We start from the raw sequence: 19,392 nt of genomic DNA, 5'->3' as shown, positions 1-19,392 counted from the left end.
GGATCTCCCCTGCTCGTGGATTGGGAGGATCAACATAGTAAAAATGGCAATTCTACCAAAAGCAATCTATAGATTCAATGCAATCCCAATCAAGGTCCCATTAAAATTCATCACAGAGATTGAGACGACAATAATCAACTTTATATGGAAAAACAAGAAACCCAGGATAGCCAAAAAAAATCTTATACAATAAAGGTACTTCTGGAGGCATTACCATCCCTGACTTCAAACTCTATTACAAAGCTACAGTATTGAAATCAGCTTGGTATTGGCATAAAAACAGAGACGTTGACCAATGGAATCGTATAGAAGACCCGGATCTTAAACCACAAACCTACGAACACCTGATTTTTGATAAAGGAGCCAAAAGTACACAATGGAAGAAAGAGGGCATCTTCAACAAATGGTGCTGGCATAACTGGATGTCAACCTGTAGAAGAATGAAAGTAGATCCATATCTATCACCATGCACAAAACTCAAGTCCAAATGGATTAAAGACCTCAATATTAATCTGAACACATTGAGCTTGATAGAGGAGAAAGTGGGAAGTACTCTACAACAAATGGGCACAGGGAACCGTTTCCTGCGCATAACCCCAGCTGCACAGACATTAAGGGCAACATTGAATAAATGGGACCTCCTGAAGTTGAGCAGCTTCTGTAAAGCAAAGGACATTGTCACTAAGACACAAAGGCAGCCTACTGACTGGGAAAAGATCTTCACCAACCCTGCAACTGACAAAGGTCTGATCTCTAAAATATATAAGGAACTCAAGAGACTAGACGGTAAAATGCCAATTAACCCAATTAAAAAATGGGACGCTGAACTGAACAGAGAATTCTCAACAGAAGAAGTTCGAATGGCCAAAAGACACTTAAGGTCATGCTCAACCTCCCTAGCTATCAGGGAAACGCAAATCAAAACAACTTTGAGATATCATCTTACACCTGTCAGATTGGCTAAAATCCAAAACACCAATAATAACCTTTGCTGGAGAGGTTGTGGGGTAAGGGGTACACTCATCCATTGCTGGTGGGAATGCACACTTGTGCAACCACTTTGAAAAGCAGTGTGGCGGTTTCTCAGGAAATTCGGGATCAACCTACCCCAGGACCCAGCAATTCCACTATTGGGAATCTACCCAAGAGATGCCCAATCATACAACAAAAGCATATGCTCATCTATGTTCATAGCAGCATTATTTGTAATGGCCAGATCCTGGAAACAACCTAGATGCCCTTCAGTGGAAGAATGGATGAAGAAACTGTGGAATATATACATGCTAGAATACTACTCAGCGGTAAAAAAACAATGACATCTTGAATTTTGCAGGCAAATGGATGGAAATAGAAAACACTATTCTGAGTGAGGTAACCCAGACCCAAAAAGATGAACATGGGATGTACTCACTCATATTCGGTTTCTAGCCATAATTAAAGGACATCGAGCCTATAAATTTGGGATCCTTGAGAAGATAATAAGAAGGTGAACTCCCAAAAAAAGATATAGTAATCCTCCTGGATATTGGAAGTAGACACGATCGCCAGGCAAAATTGGGAACTTGAGGGTTGGGCGAGACTGGGCCAAGGGAAGATGGGGAGAGAAAAATGTGAAGGGGAGAACGGGGGGAGCTCGGAGGAATGGGGTGCTTGGGATATAGGAAGGGTGGATATGGGAGCAGGGAAGCATATATCTTAATTTAAGGAGCTACCTGAGGGTTGTCAAGAGACTTGACCCTAGAGGGGTTCCCAGGTTTCCAGGGAGACGCCCCCAGTTAGTTCCTTGGGCAGCTGAGGAGAGGGAGCCTGAAAAGGCCAGTTCCTATAGCCATACTGATGAATTTCTTGCATATCACCATAGAACCTCCACCTGACGATAGATGAGGAAAATGACAGAGCCCCACATTGGAGCACCGGACTGAGCTCCCAAGGTCCTGATGAGGAGCAGAAGGAGGGAGAACATGAGAAAGAAAGTCAGGACCGTGAGGGAACCTCCAGCTGGCGACAGATGGGGAAGGTGACTGAGCTCCACATTGGAGCACTGGACTGAGCTCCCAAGGTCCTGATGAGGAGCAGAAGGAGCGAGAACATGAGGGAGAAAGTCAGGAACGTGAGGGGTGCGTTCACTCATGGAGACGGTGGGACAGAACTAAAGGGAGATCACCGACTCCAGTTGGAATGGGACTGATGGATCATGCGACCAAACCCGTCTCTCTGAATGTGGCCGGCAGCGGGGGCTGACTGAGAAGCAAAGGACATTGGCACTGGGCTCTGATTCTTCTGCATGGACGGGCTCTTTGGGAGCCTTCTCAGCTTGGTTGATCACCTTCCTGGACCTGGGGGGAGTTGGGAGGACCTTGGACTTAGCATAGAGTGGGGAACCCTGATGGCTCCTTGGCCTTGAGAGGGAGGGAGGGGAGGTATGGGTGGAGGGAAGGGGAGGGAAGGGGGAGAAGGAGGGGAGGGAAGGGGGAGGAGGAGCGGAGGGAGGGGGGAGGAGGAGGGAAGGAGATGGAAATTTTTAAATATAAAAAAAAATAAACCATGAGAAAAAAAAGAGGGAATATAAGGTGGGATGAGACAGGAACTCGCTCTCTTTCAGTCTGAGGATATCTTGGAGGTAAGAGCTCTCTAGTGGTGGCCCCTGACATAGTGGTAGGCTGCTCTGCTTTTCTGATCTTCAGGTTGACCCCCAATATCTGTCTCTGGGATTTTATTATTCGTGCTGCACCTCTCTCACATCCCTGCCAGTTCCATGTAAGCTCTGAAAGTGTCCCTCCACAGCGCAGTCTGAATTCTGGGACCTTCTATTGTCCTCATCACCACCATCAAGCCAAACTCCCACCGTCTGGACTACTGCAAGTTCCCTGGCTCATTTACACACTAATTTTACTCTTCCTGGTTTCATTTACTTACTTATTTCACCCACAAACATACCCTCCCACCATAGTGTATTTAAGCATATAGGTTTGGGAAGGCATAAAGCAACCTTTACAGAAGAGTGTGGGAGTGCCTGCATGAAATCACAGCCTTCAGGAGCCTAAGGCAGCAAGATTGCAAGTTCAGACCCAGCCTAGTTTGCATCATTAATTTGTGAGAATATAGCAAGACTCTTCTCAAAGAACTCTGGGTGTGTGTGTGTGTGTGTGTGTGTGTGTGTGTGTGTGTGTGTGAGAGAGAGAGAGAGAGAGAGAGAGAGAGAGAGAGAGAGAGAGGGAGGGAGGGAGAGAGGGAGGGAGGGAGAGAGGAGGGGGAGGGAGAGACAGAGAAAGAGAGAGAGAGAAGAGGGAGGGAGGGAGAGAAAGAGAGAGAGAGGAGGGGGAGGGAGAGAGAGAAAGAGAGAGAGAGGAGGGGGAAGGTGGGAGGGAGGGAGGGAAGAAGGAAGGGAGAGAAAGAGAGAGAGAGGAGGGGGAGGGAGGGAGAGAGAGAAAGAGAGAGAGGAGGGGGAGGGAGGGACGGGGGGAGAGAGAGAGAGACAGAGAGACAGAGAGAGAGAGAGAGAGAAGAGAGAGAGAGAAAGAGAGGTGGAGTATGATCTGTGTATGTGGTGTGTGTGTGTATGTGTGAATGTGTGTGGTCTGTGTGTAATATGATGTGTGTGTGTGAGAGAGATGTGTGATATGTGTTTGTGATGTAGTGTGTGGTATGCATGATAAGTTTGTGGCATATGATGTATGTTTGTGGTGTGGTATGCGTGTTGTTTATGTGGTGTGTGTGTGTGTTTGAGCTGTGCTGTAGTGTGTGTGTGTGTGTGTGTGTGTGTGTGTGAAATATGGGTGTGTGATGTATGATGTATGTGTGGTATGTGTATGTAGTGTGTGTGTCTGTGTGTAATATGATGTGTGTTTGTGGTGTGTGTATGTATTTGCCAGTGCATTTGGAATAAGACCAACGACCTTGACTTACTTAGACTCACTCCCAGCAGCTGCAGCTTCAGATCTTGGTTTTTTTCACTTAGCACACCAACTTTCTGTGCTGTTCAGCTTGCCACGCATGCTCTCCCCACTCGGGACTCTTGCATCAGCTGTAGCACAAATGTTCAGATTTCTGCACAGCGTTTCTCTTCTTGTCTTTAGGGTTTTACCTTAGATGCCTACAACCTCAGAGACTTCTCCAGCAATAGCATCCTAAGTAAAGAGAATTTTGTAGTCCTATATTTGCATGGCTCACTGCCAGAATGTAGCTATGGATAGAAAGTGTCCTCATACACAAATCCTAGAACGTATATGTTTATCATTCACATGTATGTAACTTGAAAAGAGGAGCAGGAATGTTTGAAAAGGGGAGGTGATACGGTGAGGGATAGGAGGAGTTAGGAAAGGGTACGTGCGTGAGTCAACTATTTAATATATAAAAGAAATATTGGAATAACTCTATTCTCCCCCTTTAACTCCTACTGTTACCCCTCCCAACTTCCTGCTTTCCTCTCCTTTCTTCCTTCCCTCCACTCCCTCTCTTTCTTTCTGTCGAGACAGGGTCTCACTCTGTAGCCCTGGATGAGCTTGACCTCACAGAGGTCTGCCTGCCTTTCCCTTCAGAATGCTGAGATTAAAGTTGCTTACACGTGGCCTAATTTTTTTTAACCCACTGAGCCTAATTAGGGCTGCCCATGTGTGCATGAGTAGAAGTCCATCCACTGGGGCATGGGCAGCCTACCAGTCACCACACCTGTGAAGAAAAGTGACTTCCTTTTGCCAGAAGCCATCAACCACCAATAGGGGCCTTGGAAGCCCCTCTCCATTCCAGATGGAATTTTTGTTTTGTTTTGTTTTTTTAAGACAAGGTTCCTGTGTAACAACCGTAGCTGTCTTGGAACTTGCTCTGTAAAACAGGCTGGCCTCGAACTCACAGAGATCTGCCTGTCTCTGCCTCCTGAGTGCTGGAATTAAAAGTGAGTGCCATCACTGCCTGGCCAGATGGAATTTTTAATAGGCTTGATTTTGTGCAGGTAATAATAGCTTCCACGCTCATGTACACAGACACTGTGCTGTGTCCATATGACAGCATTTCCCAGCCCTCGTCTCTATCCCTCTGGCTCTGGCATTTTTTCTGGCTCCTCTTCACAGGGTTCCCAAAGTCTGGGCAAGGAGGGGTTGATATATGTCTGACCTATAGATAAAGACTTGCAGTCTCAGTCTTTACACTTGAACAGCCATGCATCTCTGCATTAACCACCACTTACTTCAGTAAGAAGCTTCTTTAACAAGATGGGGAGCCTTGTGTATATAATCATACATATTTAGAAGTCAGTTTGACAACATGATCACTCAGAAAATCAATATTAAGTCCCTTAGGGCATATGACTTCCCTCGCCATGGCTGTGGCTATGTTTAAAGTACCAGGCACAGGTTCTCCCGTACGGAAAGGGCCTCAGATCCCATTGAGAGAGTGGCTGTTACTCCCTAAGTAGTCATGCTGCTGTAGTGCCGGTGGGGTGTCTTGTCCGGCAGGTCAGTATTGCAGCATGCAGGGCCCAGTGTTGAAAATCAGACTGTTTCTCTTGCTCAGGCTGCACAACACCTTCCAGTGTCAGCAAGGGAAATTTCCCCCTCAGTTCAAGACAGATTTCTCCGTGTCTTGCATCCAAAGTGTGCTGTGTCTTTAGCAATAGGGACTTACCGTCTGGTTATGATGGGCACCAAAGAGCAATGGCAATAAGCTGTATTGTTTGGGGATCCCTGGGAACTCCTTGACTCGGAGTGAGGTGTATTAGTTAGGGTTCTCTAGAGTGTCAGAACTTATAGAATAAATATGTATAATGTGTGTCATATAGCTATATCTATTCATATCTCTATATAGAGAAATGAGATTTATTGGATGGCTTACAGGCTATAGTTCAACTAGGCCAACAATGACTACCAACCAACTGAGGCTCAAGAATTCAATAGTAATAGTGTCCTCAAAGATCTGGATTAGAGGTGTACCTTCACACCTCAAAAGACCCAGATTAAAACTGGGTCTTACAACTTTTAATGACTTAATTAAGAAAAAGTCTCTCACAGGTGCACCGAGTTGCTTAGGTTTTAGTTAATTTCAGATGTAGTCAAGTTGACAAGAATAGCCTTTATCAGTCCCTTGTCAACTTGTCACAAATCATATCTCCTATGTCATGCTTAATTTCAAAAGGAAGAATGACCAGGTCATAATTAAACCTAACATGGCATAACTACTCAACATGTAATCAAAATGCATTGTGTATTTATTCAGGTCATAATTAACCTAATATGACATAACTATCCTCTATATGATTATAATTTTAGAATAGGTGACAATGTTCCTTGAGGGGCATTTTTTGGTATTTCAAAACTTAACTATAATAACCACTGATATACTCTTAATCAATGTTATAGATCATAATAAAGAAATTGAGGAAAGAAAACACAAATATCTGTACAAACACATTCTTTACAAACTATGACAAAAACACATTGATTATACTCCTTATTTCTGCAACTGATCACATAGCCTTAGCTGGTGTTCATAACTACCTTCCTCTACTACCCATTCTGCATTTCTTCTATCCTCAGCAGGTCTTGGCTCTCTTCTTGGAGGAGTGACCCATACCTTTTATTCCTGAAGGGTCTGTGTCCTTTGTCATCCTCCCTGGATCAGGCTATTGTAGTTTCCCATTGACATTAATCACAGACATGGTAGGATCAAGAATCACCCTAAAGGATCTCCTACATGCCAGAAATAATCTTTCTTCCCTCCATTGTGAAGAAGCAATCCAATTTCCTCTTGGTAATCTGGTTTGGGGACTTTTCGAACCTTCTGTGCCAGATATCCCCACAGTACAGTTCCCCTTGTAAAAGCCCATTAGTCCCTCTGGGGAAGGGCTGGAGAAAGGTTAACAGTAAAACTCTTAGGTTATCTTATTGAGGTCCTTCCTCTGAGAAACCTGGCTTTCCTTTCTTTCAAGGTATTCTAGGTTTGTACACTAGCTCAATATGGAAATTGGCTCACAGGCCAAGATTTCTTTTTGCCATGATCCAGTGTAGTCTGCCTTTCATTTGAGAATTTTTCTGCTTTCACAGATAAAGCAAAGCAGCAAAAACAGTAGGCTTCATATCTTTCCGTGCCTGGAACTCCATGATTGATTAGCAAGTCCCAAAGGTCCATATGAGTGAGGCTACGATAAAAACCACTTGCCTGTGCCAACCGTCATGGGCCATGCCATTATGGACATTGCTTTGTCGATGCTGCCCATTAAGATAGCTACGATCACCTTGTCTTTGACAATTCAGGGCTGCTACTCCAGGACCCAATTAAAAATCATTACATTTAATTCATCCAACAGAGCAGCAGTGTCTCCAACCCTAAGCTCTGGCACGATACAAACAAAAGCTGAAAAACAAGCTCTGGTGCCCTCACCTTTTTGCATCTTATAGGATTAGTTAAAGGTATATATTATGGGCCTGCCCATGGCGGAGAATTAGGTTGTTCACAGAATGCCCACTCAAGCATTTCCCTGAGCCTCAAAATCCCTTCATCAGCACTAAGCCAAGGGATACAAACATCTCCTACTCCTTTCAGTAGACCATCTTTGTCCAAATGCTCCAGCTAACCATTCATACCTGGACACCTTCATTTCAACTGTGTAGGCTTCCTTAGTAAACGAGACTCTCCACACTCAGGGCCCAAGTCAATAAACTCAGCCCAATCCAGTTTGATGCTCTGTTCACCATTATTCCACATGCCCACACATATTCCTCAGACTTCTGATTGAAAGAATTAGCAAACTCATTAAGTGCCTTATTGGCTCAGTACACTTCCCTATGGACTGCACTTTCCACCTGCCCTCTAGGAGCCTGCTCTGCCACCGACCCCAAGGGACATCAGTATTATCTTGCCTGGCATTTCCTTCAAGGAAGGTCACTTGCTGTGGGAGCACATTCCGCTCCTTCAGCCAAGAGCATTTAAGCTACCATGGTGTGGGAGGTTCTTCTGTTTATGTGTTGCTTTTATTGGTTAATGAATAAAGAAACTTCCTTGGCCTGTTGATAGAGCAGAACTTAGGTAGATGGGGGAAAACTGGACTGAATGCTGGGAGAAGGAAGACCTCCAGAGAGAGAGAGAGATGCCATTGAGCAGCTACCAGAGTCAGGCATGCCAAAACTTTGCCAGTAAGCCACAGCCATGTGGTAATATACAGATTAATAGAAATGTCTTAAATTAAGATGTAAGAACTAGCCAATAAGAAGCTAGAACTAATGGACCAAGCAGCGATTTAAATAATACAGTTTCTGTGTGATTATTTCAGGGCTAAGCAGCCAGGCAGCCAGGAACCAACAAGCAGCTCCTTTCAATAGTCACTGGTGGTTTAGTAGACAGTGAAGAATTAATTTCCTCAGTCAAAGTTAGGAAAGGCATTATTTCAGGGGATGTGTTCTGGCTAGTTTAATGTCAGCTTGGCACAAATTAGAGTCATCAGAGAAAAGGGATCCTCAGTTGAGAAAATGACTACATAAGATTGCTCTGTAGGCAAGCCTAGAGGGCCTTTTCTTAATTAGTGATTGATGGAGGAGGGCCAGCCCATTATATGTGGTGCTGTCCTTGGGCTGGTGCTCCTGTGTTCCATAAGAAAGACAGGAGGAACAAACCAGTGAGAAGCATGCTTACATGATTTCTTCATGAGTTCCTGCCTCCAGTTCCTGCCCTGTGTGAGTTCCTGTCCTGACTTCCTTCAGTAATGAACAGTGATGTTGAAGTATATGCCAGCTAAACCCTTTCCTCCCCAAGGTGCATTAGCCATGGTGTCTCCTCCAAGCAACAGAAACCCTAACTAGGAGAGGGTATGAGTACATCATCTGCTGAAAGTGGGCAGACTGCTTTCTCAGGTGAGATAAGCTTTTGAGAATCAGAGTTCAAAGTCTATCTTCTGTAGGGTCCTCCTCACACCCCCATCCCAAGTTAAAAGATCCTATTCTTTACCAATTAATGCCCACACTCTAACCTCCAAGACACTCTGAGGCAGTGTCTTGAATTTTCATTGTAATTTAGCCAGTCCTATAATGAGGGCTCCAGTTTGAGTTCGGCAATTTGAGCTCTGTGGCTTCTGGAGAGAAGATTCTACTCCAGGGCACACTTAGAAGCCTGTAGAAGGTTTATATGTACCTGGAGCTGGTCGTTTTCATCGCTAGTTCATTGTTGTCCTTCACCTTATTCAGAGATACTAGAATTTGCTTAATTTTATTACACAGCTCATCCCTGTCCTTTGACAGTGCATCTAGAGATGCTAGGGGCAACCATCCAGCATCACTGTTTCCTTATCTTTCTACAAATTGCCAGAAGTATCATGTACAGGGTCACCACCAATTCCACTGCCGCTCACAATGGGTGAATCGGGAAAGTGAAATGCATTTCTCTCCTTAAGTTTGTAATACAGTTCACAGCATGGGCTTCCAGTACTCTGAGTTCCCAGGAGAGGCTTCAGTAACAGGAGAAGCTACAGGAGCTGTAGGTGCTGGCAAATTGAAGTCTATTCCAGAATCTCAAAGATTCATCTTATACTTCTGTTGCTCTAGAACCTCTTCTTGCACCAAAATCTGTATTAGTCAGGGTTCTCTAGAGGATCATATCTTATAGAAATATATATAGAAATATATATATATAGTATGTTATATAGCATATTATACATAATATATATTATATATTTATATTATATATAAAATAAACCCCAGAAGTTCCTAGAATCCAGGAGTTGTTCAGTTCATGAAGCCAGATGTCTCAGTCTTCAGATTATGCCAGAATTCCAAAGAAGTAGGCTCTAATGCCAGTCGAGGAATGCGCATGCCAGGGAGAGCAAGCAAAATCTTTGTTCCTTCATGTCCTTTATACAGGGCGCCTGCAGAGGTGTGGCCCAGATTGAGCTTCCTACCTCTAGAAGTCAGAATGAAAGTGGCTCTTCCCACTTTTAATGATTTAAGTAGCTAAATAGCCCTCACAGTTCTACCCATATGCATGGGTTTTAGTTAATTCCAGATGTAGTCCAGTTGACAACCAAGAACAGCCACCACAGGAAGCCATATTTGGCACTGATATTTTCATTTACTAATAAATGTCTTCTGTGAACAATTCTGATTGCTAATGAGGGGATACCTCTGTCAAATCTCTATTAAATATTGTATTTTCATTGGCTTAAGAACTAGTGGGGATTCTTTGTGCATCCTTAGTTTAGTTTAGCTGATCCCTTGCTCTCATTTCCTCTTCCACACATGGTGGTGGGGAAACTAGATATGGCCAAGGAGGAGGGATGCATTCAGAAAGGATACAATATAGGCAACATGAAGTAGAGACCTGGAATACTAGAGTAAAAGGCTTAAACGGGGTAATGGAGTTATGGCAGGAGGCTAGTAGGGGCTGGAGTAAAGTCTAAACCAAATGAAGTGGCCTGAAGGAGCTCCTTGGGAAACCTATGGATCCCATGGAATTAGAATTGCCATTTCAGCCTCTCATCACCCTTCTTTAAATGCAAGTACCCACCTGTAAGTTTCTGTTTCTACAAAAATTCTAACGACCTCATTGGAAGTCGGGATGACCAAGGTTCCCCAAGAATAACTGATTTGTCTCCTTCTGTACCTCACTGTGTCGTCTTGCTACATGCGGTGCAAGAGAACAGAGAGATCAACCTGTCAATCAAGACTTTGTTCAGCTGCAAGCAGCAGAAACCAGAGATAAATGGTGAGTTAACTGACAGGGGCTATTTTCTACTCACACAGCAACATTGGAAGATTCACGCAGTCAAGGTCTCATGCTGAATGACTACCTTCTTTCTTCTTGCTCTTCAGTCTTCTCTTTAGGGTTCTTGAATATTGTCTAATGCATAGCACATGGCACAATTCCCATGGACCTATACAACTGCACTGTTTGTGTGGCATTTGACTCACATGTTTGGAAGCTTGGCCCATAGGGAATGGCACTATTAGAAACCATGGTCTTGTTGAATGAAGTGTGTTACTGTGGGGGTGGGCTTTTAAGATCTTTTATATGCTCAAGTTATTCCCAGTCTCTCTCTTTCTGCTACTTGCGGATTAAGATGTAAAACTCTCAGCTCCTTCAGCACTATATCTGCCTGCATGATGCCATGTCCCACCATGATGATAACGTGATAAACAACTAAAACTGTAAGCCAATTAAATGTTTTCCATTCTGAGAGTTTCTGTGGTCATGGTGTCTCTTCACAGTGATAGCAACCTTAACTAAGATGTGTGGTAATGGCATTAACTGGAATCACATGATGCAGGTCAGAAGCAGGGCATGAAAGTTCAGCACTCAGATCCCATTTACTTTTCAGGGAGTTTTTGATTCATTTCTGCTCCCACAATATTGAATAGCATCTTCACAGCTAATTCATTCTTCACAAGCAGAATGCTTTCATACAGTACTTGGGTTACTGGTTCCTTCTTGTCTCTGTGTTTTTGTTCTTACACTAAGAAGCACAGACACAGTTCAGTCTGTCTTGCCCTGTCCTTGTATCTTTCTGTAGCACTGGCTGATCCATATCAGATACTCTGTGCAGATTGATAGGACCTTTGCTTATCTCTGGTTTCCTCTCTAAGCCTCTTATGCTGTTCGTAGGTAGGTTAGGATTTGCTATGGTAAAAACGAAGCGTTTAGTTCCAGTGGGTTAATATATGAATGCTGGTATCTTCATTACAAGTCTGTTGCAGGTTGAAGAGCAAACTATGTTATCTTTCCCTAGACTACCAAAGGATCTAGTCAGCTTCCTTCGTGTGTGTGTGTGTGTGTGTGTGTGTGTGTGTGTGTGTGTGTGTGTGTGTAACTATGCATGTGTGAAATCAGGGACAAATATTAAGGACTGGTTCTCTTCTCCAACCATGTGGTTTTAAAAATTGAAGTGAAGTCATCAGGCTTGGTGGCAAACACTTATCTGCTGAGCTGTCTTGAGGTTTCCTTTCTTCTTATGGCCACCTCTGTAGATGCCTTTCAAGATCATCATTGCAGGGGAAACCAAAGATGGGGAGCTTTGTGGAGAGCATCAGCACCCCATGTAGGGAGGAACACATTTCTCTAGCTTGTATTTACTGACCAACATTAGTTACTAGCTAAATACAACTGAGTGATTGTGGGTCTTTAATGTTCCCAGTAAGAAGAAAGGAGATGGAGCCAGTTATAGAAAAGCACTTGAGCCGGGCAGTGGTGGCGCATGCCTTTAATCCCAGCACTCAGCAGGCAGAGGCAGGCGGATCTTTGAGTTCGAGGCCAGCCTGGTCTACAAGAGCTAGTTCCAGGACAGGCTCTAGAAACTACAGGACAGGCTCTAGAAACTGTCTCGAAAAACCAAAAAGAAAAAAGAAAAAAGAAAGAAAAGCACTTGTAGTTTCAGGCACATTAGTACTTCTTGGGCTATGTACACACAGTGCAGGCTATTGGCTGTAATGATCAGTGTGATAAAATATTGTTCAAAAGTTATGTAGTGTAGCAAGAGATTGGGAGAACTATGTTACATCACTCAGGTCTACTAATTTCAGCACCGTGACGAGGACAGCTCCTGTTCTGTGAGTGTTCCATATTAGCAGGGCTGTCTTATTTCTTCATCAGTTGACTGGGCTCACAAATACGTGGAGGTTACATCCCTTGGGGTAGCTTCTTCATGCTGAGGAATGCGAACCAGTGGAGAAATGCCCCTGCCTTCCTCTTCTCTAACATGACAATTATGCATTCCATGTGGGTCTTTCAGAGTGCCTAGCTAGTTTGTTAGCACACTTTTGTTGGCCTTCTTCCTACTCTTCTTGTGTTTTCTATTTCCTCGCTTCTGTTTCCTGAAATCTTTCAGTAAACCAAATATGCAAAATGGGGTGTCTTTTATGGGAGACAGAGCAAAAATAACTGTTATAAAATTATTTTGGAAAGTATCAGTTTAATTTTATTCTTTATTACAGAATTTTAAGGACCTTTAATATGCAAATGAAATGTTTGTTTTTGATTCTTCAAGAAAGTACTGTAAGGTACAGTGAGATAGCCCAGCAGGTACATGTCTTGGTGTGATACTTGAGGACTTGAATTTAAATACTGAATTTCACAGAAAGAAAGAGAGAATCACTTCCACAAAGTTTTCTAACCTCCACACAAGCAACATTAAATGGACTCAAAGGTTGCATGTGCATATTACAGAAGAGGAGGTCAGTAATAGTAGGAGTGGGGGTGACACGAGAAGAGTTGAGGTGGAAAGGAGGGTATAACAATATAAATACTCATGTACAAAATAAAGTGAATAAAATTTCAAATTAAAAAGTAAAATTGAGAGAACATAAATTTTTTTTTAAAAAATGTGATAATTAGAAACCTTAATCTTTGATGATCATAAACTTCTATATCCAAGTAAACTTTCATAGCTGACAGTCCACAAAAGACAAGGCAAGGGGAACCAATCTCCGATCCCATTTTTCAACCTTTTTGACTTTTTAATAAAGAAAAATACTAATGTTTCTCAAAAATGTAGAATTGTGGGTGGGGAAAGAAGAGGAATTTTTAAGTGCAGCAAATTATGAGCAACCCCATTTCATTGCACAAAGACTGAGTTATACTATGAGTGCCTAGTCCCAGTCCCAAGAAACAGTCAGTTGTGGGCCCTCAGTGGATGTCACTGAGTGACAAAACCCTCTGTGGAAAATTCATGCAACTTCCATGGTAGGATAGTATCATGTGTTCTTCAGTTGAGAAGATCAAGCTTGCAACCCTCCTTAATTACTGTGCTGAAAAGTGAAATTGAACCCAGCAGTTAAGCACCGCCTGTGTAGGTCTCTGGAGCTAAGCACCTCCTGTGTATGTTTCTAGAGCTATCTCATGCTCTGTTTAATCGTATCAGCCAACAGATGATGATTAACATAAGTAATCTTACCCTGTGATTACCCTGAGGAGAAAGCTGTTCTGAATTGCACAGGTGGGATGGGTGAATGAGTGACTGTATCTGCTTCTAAGTGGCAAAGAAGTGTGAGCTGGGGAAGGCTGGGGACAAGCCAGAGCCATCAGAGGGAGGTAGAGTTATTTCATGGGATGGGGAGGAAGTTTGTGGGTCAGGGGGGCATATGCCAAATGTACAGCCACCCCATTTAGGTCTTCTCTAAGATAGGGGCTGTTTTTCAATGTAAACTTTTTGAGAATTTCATACATGAGCACTATATTTACATAATTCCCACCATTTCTTCTTGCTTCAACTGTACCCATGAAATCTTAGCAACACGGTTGTCTAAGCAAAACTTATATATGACCTCATCAGTTAACATGCCAGTGTGGACTAGGGAAATCTGACAAGATCCTGGCTCTAAATGAACACCTATAGTCAATGTCTGTATGACACTGAAGGATGACAATTCTTCATCCTTCTCCAGTGATGAGCTCCTAATATGGTATTCCAAGTGGTCACCTCTAACACACATACTTAGGAACAACACTAGACAGTAACTCTTGGAGTATAGTATAGGTATTTGCTCCATAGAGTACTATCGTTTGGAGCAGGGGTGGGCCTTCTATTAGCTTGGGGTGAGATAATATCTAGAATATCTAGACTAAGATGGAAAACTCAAAAAAGTAGAATGGACTCTGGAATAAATGGAAGGACTTTATGAAAATTAAGATATAGACATTATTGGGCAGATGAATGGATAACAGATAAAAAATTAGAGATGCATCATACTATCCATGAGCCAAGCTGACCACTTTTTCTGTCTTCATCTTCTTCCTCTTCATTTCATATTTCACATCCTTCACCAACTACCCCCCCACCTTCCCCTGCTCCTCCTCCTCCACCTTCCCCTGCTCCTCCTCCTCCACCTTCCCCGGCTTCTCCTCCACCTTCACCTGCTCCTCTTCCTCCACCTTCACCTGATCTTCTTCCTCCACCTTCACCTGAAACTGCACCTCCACCTTCCCCTGCTCCTCCTCCAACTTTCCCCGCTCCTCCTCCTCCACCTTCACCTGCTCCACTTCCTCCACCTTCACCTGATCTTCTTCCTCCACCTTCACCTGTACCTCCTCCACCACCTTCACCTGGTCCTCTTCCTCCACCTTCATCGGCTCTTCCTCCACCACCTTAACCTGTTCCTCTTTCTCCACCATCACCTGCTCCTCCTCCACAAACTTCACCTGTTCCTCCTCTTCTACCTTCACCTGTTCCTCCTCCTCCTCCACCTTCACCTGCTCCTCTTCCTCCACCTTCACCTGTTCCATTTCTTCCACCTTCACCTGTTCCATTTCTTCCACCCTCACCTGCTCCTTTTTCTCCACCTTCACCTGCTCCTTCTCCTCCACCTTCACCTGCTCCTCTTTCTGCACCTTCACCTGCTCCTCCACCACCACCTTCACCTGCTCCTCTTTCTCCACCTTCACCTGCTCCACTTTCTCCAGCTTCACCTGCTCCTCTTTCTCCACCTTCACCTTCTCCTCCTCCACCACCTTCACCTGCTCCTCTTTCTCCACCTTCACCTCCTCCTTTTTCTCCACATTCACCTGCTCCTCCTCCACCACCTTGACCTGTTCCTCTTCTTCCACCTTCACCTGCTCCTCTTTCTCCACCTTCACCTACTCCTTCTCCACCACCTTCAGCTGTTACTTCTCTTCCACTTTAACCTGCTCCTCCTCCTCCACCTTCACCTGCTCCTCTTACTCCACCTTCACCTGCTCCTCTTTCTCCACCTTCAACTTCTCCTCCTCCATCACCTTCACCTTCTCCTCTTCCTCCACCTTCACCTGCTCCTCTTCGTCCACCTTCACCTGCTCCTTTTTCTCCACCTTAACCTGCTCCTCCTCCACCACCTTGACTGTTCCTCTTCTTCCAACTTCACCTGCTCCTCTTTCTCCACCTTCACCTACTCCTCCTCCACCAACTTCAGTTATTCCTCCTCTTCCACTTTCACCTGCTCCTCCTCCTCCACCTTCACCTGCTCCTCTTTCTCCACCTTCACCTGCTCCTCTTTCTCCACCTTCCCCTGCTCCTCGTCTTCCACCTTCACCTGCTCCTCCTCTCTTACATCCACCTGCTCCTCCTTCTCCACCTTCACCTGCTCCTCCTCCACCACCTTCACCTGTTGCTCTTCTTCCACCTTCAACTGCTCCTCTTCCTCCAACTTCACCTGCTCCTCTTTGTCCACCTTCACCTGCTCCTCTTTCTCCACCTACACCTGCTCCTCTTTCTCCACCTTCACCTGCTCCTCTTACTCCACATTCACCTGCTCCTCCTCCACCACCTTCACCTGTTCCTCTTCTTCCATCTTCACTTGCTCCTCTTTCTCCACCTTCCGCTGCTCCTCCACCACATTCACCTGTTCCTCTTCTTCCACCTTAACATGCTCCTCTTAATTTACCTTCACCTGCTCCTCCTCCTCCATCTTCACCTACTCCTACTCCTCCACCTCCACCTGCTCCTCCTTCTGCACCTTCCCCTGCTCCTCCTCCTCCACCTTCCCCTGCACCTCCTCCACCACCTTCACCTGCTCCTCTTCCTCCACCTTAATCGGCTCCTCCTCCACCACCTTCACCTGTTCCTCTTTCTCCACCTTCTGCTCCTCCTCCACCACCTTTACCTGTTCCTCCTCTTCCACCTTCACCTGCTCCTCCTCCTCCACCTTCACCTGCTCCTCTTCCTCCACCTTCACCTGCTCCTCCTCCTCCACCTTCACCTGCTCCTCCTCCTCCACCTTCACCTGCTCCTCCTTCTCCACCTTCTCCTGCTACTCCTCCTCCACATTCACCTGTTCCTCTTCTTCCACCTTCACCTGCTCCTCCTCCACCACCTTCACCTGCTCCTCTTCCTCAACCTTCCCCTGCTCCTCCTCCACCACCTTCACCTGCTCCTCTTCCTCCACCTTTACCTGCTCCTCTTCCTCCACCTTCATCGGCTCCTCCTCCACCACCTTCACCTGTTCCTCTTTCTCCTCCTTACCCTGCTCCTCCTCCACCACCTTCACCTGTTCCTCCTCTTCCACCTTCACCTCCTCCTCCTCCACCTTCACCTGCTCCTCTTCCTCAACATTCACCTGCTCCTCTTCCTCCACCTTCACCTGCTCCTCTTTCTCCAACTTCACCTGCTCCTTTTTCTCCACCTTCACCTGCTCCTCCTCCACCACCTTCATCTGTTCCTCTTCTTCACCGTCACCAGCTCCTCCTCCTCCACCTTCACCTGCTCCTCCTTCTCCACCTTCACCTGCTCATCATTTTCCACCTTCACCTGCTCCTCCTCCAACACCTCACTTTTTCCTCGTCTTCCATCTTCACTTGCTCCTCTTTCTCCACCTTCTCCTGCTCCTCCTCCTCCACCTTCCCCTTCTCCTCCTCCACCTTCACTTGCTCCTCTTCCTCCACCTTCACTTGCTCCTCTTCCTCCACCTTCACCTGCTCCTCTTTCTCCAACTTGACCTGCTCCTCTTTCTGGACCTACCCCTGCTCCTCCTCCTCCACTTTCACCTTCTCCTCTTTCTACACCTTCACCTGATCTTCTTCCTCAAACTTCCCCTGCACCTTCTCCACCACCTTCACCTGCTCCTCTTCCTCCACCTTCATCAGCTCCTCCTCCACCACCTTCACCTGTTCCTCTTTCTCCACCTTCACCTGCTCCTCCTCCACCACCTTCCCCTGCTCCTCGTCCTCCACCTTCACCTGCTCCTCCTCCTTTACCTTCACCTGCTCCTCCTCCTCCACCTTCACCTGCTCCTCCTCCTCCCCCTTCACTTGCTCCTCTTCCTCCACCTTCACCTGCTCCTCTTTCTCCACCTACCCCTGCTCCTCCTCCTCCACCTTCACCTGCTCCTCTTCCTCCACCTTCACCTGATCTTCTTCCTCCACCTTCACCTGCACCTCCTCCACCACCTTCACCTGCTCCTCTTCTTCCACCTTCATCGGCTCCTGCTCCACCACCTTCACCTGTTCCTCTTTCTCCTCCTTCACCTGCTCCTCCTCCACCACCTTCACCTGTTCCTCCTCTTCAACCTTCACCTGCTCCTCCTCCTCCACCTTCTCCTGCTCCTCTTCCTCACCCTTCACCTGCTCCTCTTCCTCCACCTTCACCTGCTCCTCCTTCTCCACCTTCACCTGCTCCTTTTTCTCCACGTTCACCTTCTCCTCCTCCACCACCTTCATCTGTTCCTCTTCTTCCTCCTTCACCTGCTCCTCCTCCTCCACCTTCACCTGCTCATCTTTCTCCACCTTCACCTGCTCCTCCTCCACCACCTTCACCTGTTCCTCTTCTTCCATCTTCACTTGCTCCTCTTTCTCCACCTTCACCTGCTCCTCCTCCTCTACCTTCCCCTTCTCCTCCTCCACCTTCACCTGCTCCTCTTCCTGCACCTTCTCCTGCTCCTCTTCCTCCACCTTCACCTGCTCCTCTTTCTCCACCTTCACCTGCTCCTCTTTCTCCACATTCACCTGATCTTCTTCCTCCACCTTCCCCTGCACCTCCTCTACCACCTTCACATGCTCCTCTTCCTCCACCTTCACCTGCTCCTCTTCCTCCACCTTCACCTGTTCCTCTTCCTCCACCTTCACCTGCTCCTCCTCCTCCACCTTCACCTGACTCTCCTCCACCTGTACCTACTCCTCCTCCTCCACCTTCACCTTTTCCTCCTCTTCCACCTTCACCTGCTCCTCCTCCTCCACCTTCCCCTGCACCTCCTCCACCACTTTCACCTGCTCCTCTTCCTCCACCTTCATCGGCTCCTCCTCCACCACCTTCACCTGTTCCTCTTTCTCCGCCTTCTTCTGCTCCTCCTCCACCACCTTTACCTGTTCCTCCTCTTCCACCTTCACCTGCTCCTCCTCCTCCACCTTCACCTGCTCCTCTTCCTCCACCTTCTCCTGCTCCTCTTTCTCCACCTTCACCTGCTCCTTTTTCTCCACCTTCACCTGCTCCTCCTCCACCACCTTCACCTGTTCCTCTTCTTCCACCTTCACCTGCTCCTCCTCTTCCACCTTCACCTGCTCCTCCTCGACCTTTACCTATTCCTCCTCCTCCACCTTCACCTGCTCCTCCTTCTCCACCTTCCCCTACTCCTCCTCCTCCACCTTCACCTGCTCCTCTTCCTCCACCTTCACCTGCTCCTCTTCCTCCACCTTCACCTGCTCCTCTTCCTCCACCTTCACCTGCTCCTCCTCCTCCACCTTCACCTGTTCCTCTTCTTCCACCTTCACCTGCTCCTCTTTCTTCACCTTCACCTGCTCCTCCTCCACCACCTTCACCTGCTCCTCTTCTTCCACCTTCACCTGCTCCTTCTCCTCCTCGTCCTTCACTTCTTCTTCCTCTTGTTCCTTCTACAGCAACTTGCTCAATGCTCTCAGCAATTCAGTATGACCACTGATTTTCAACTAAAGGGTGACTAGCAATTACTAAAAATGATGGTTAAAATAAATAAGGGTGGGTTTCACATCAGAGGAGAGAAGGCA

The 19,392-nt window shown here is 46.1% G+C and overlaps 1 protein-coding gene across 1 annotated transcript in view; it reads left to right on the top strand.

Moving 5' to 3' along the window:
• Nucleotides 1-19,106, top strand: part of LOC119811561 (vegetative cell wall protein gp1-like) — a gene marked incomplete at its 3' end in the record, with an annotated part of 28,952 nt that extends 9,846 nt beyond the window's left edge. Inside the window, 6 exon segments of the mRNA XM_042054910.1 lie at nt 9,201-9,336; nt 10,448-10,680; nt 14,746-15,031; nt 16,363-16,919; nt 17,554-17,826; nt 18,955-19,106. Coding sequence (XP_041910844.1) covers nt 9,201-9,336; nt 10,448-10,680; nt 14,746-15,031; nt 16,363-16,919; nt 17,554-17,826; nt 18,955-19,106 — 1,637 coding nt within the window.
• Nucleotides 19,107-19,392: the final 286 nt, after the last annotated feature.

The sequence above is a fragment of the Arvicola amphibius genome, chromosome 4, assembly GCF_903992535.2.
Source record: "Arvicola amphibius chromosome 4, mArvAmp1.2, whole genome shotgun sequence".
Taxonomy (NCBI): Eukaryota; Metazoa; Chordata; class Mammalia; order Rodentia; family Cricetidae; genus Arvicola; species Arvicola amphibius.
The sequence above is the reverse complement of the archived record's forward strand: the minus strand, read 5'-3'. Positions and strand labels throughout refer to the sequence as shown.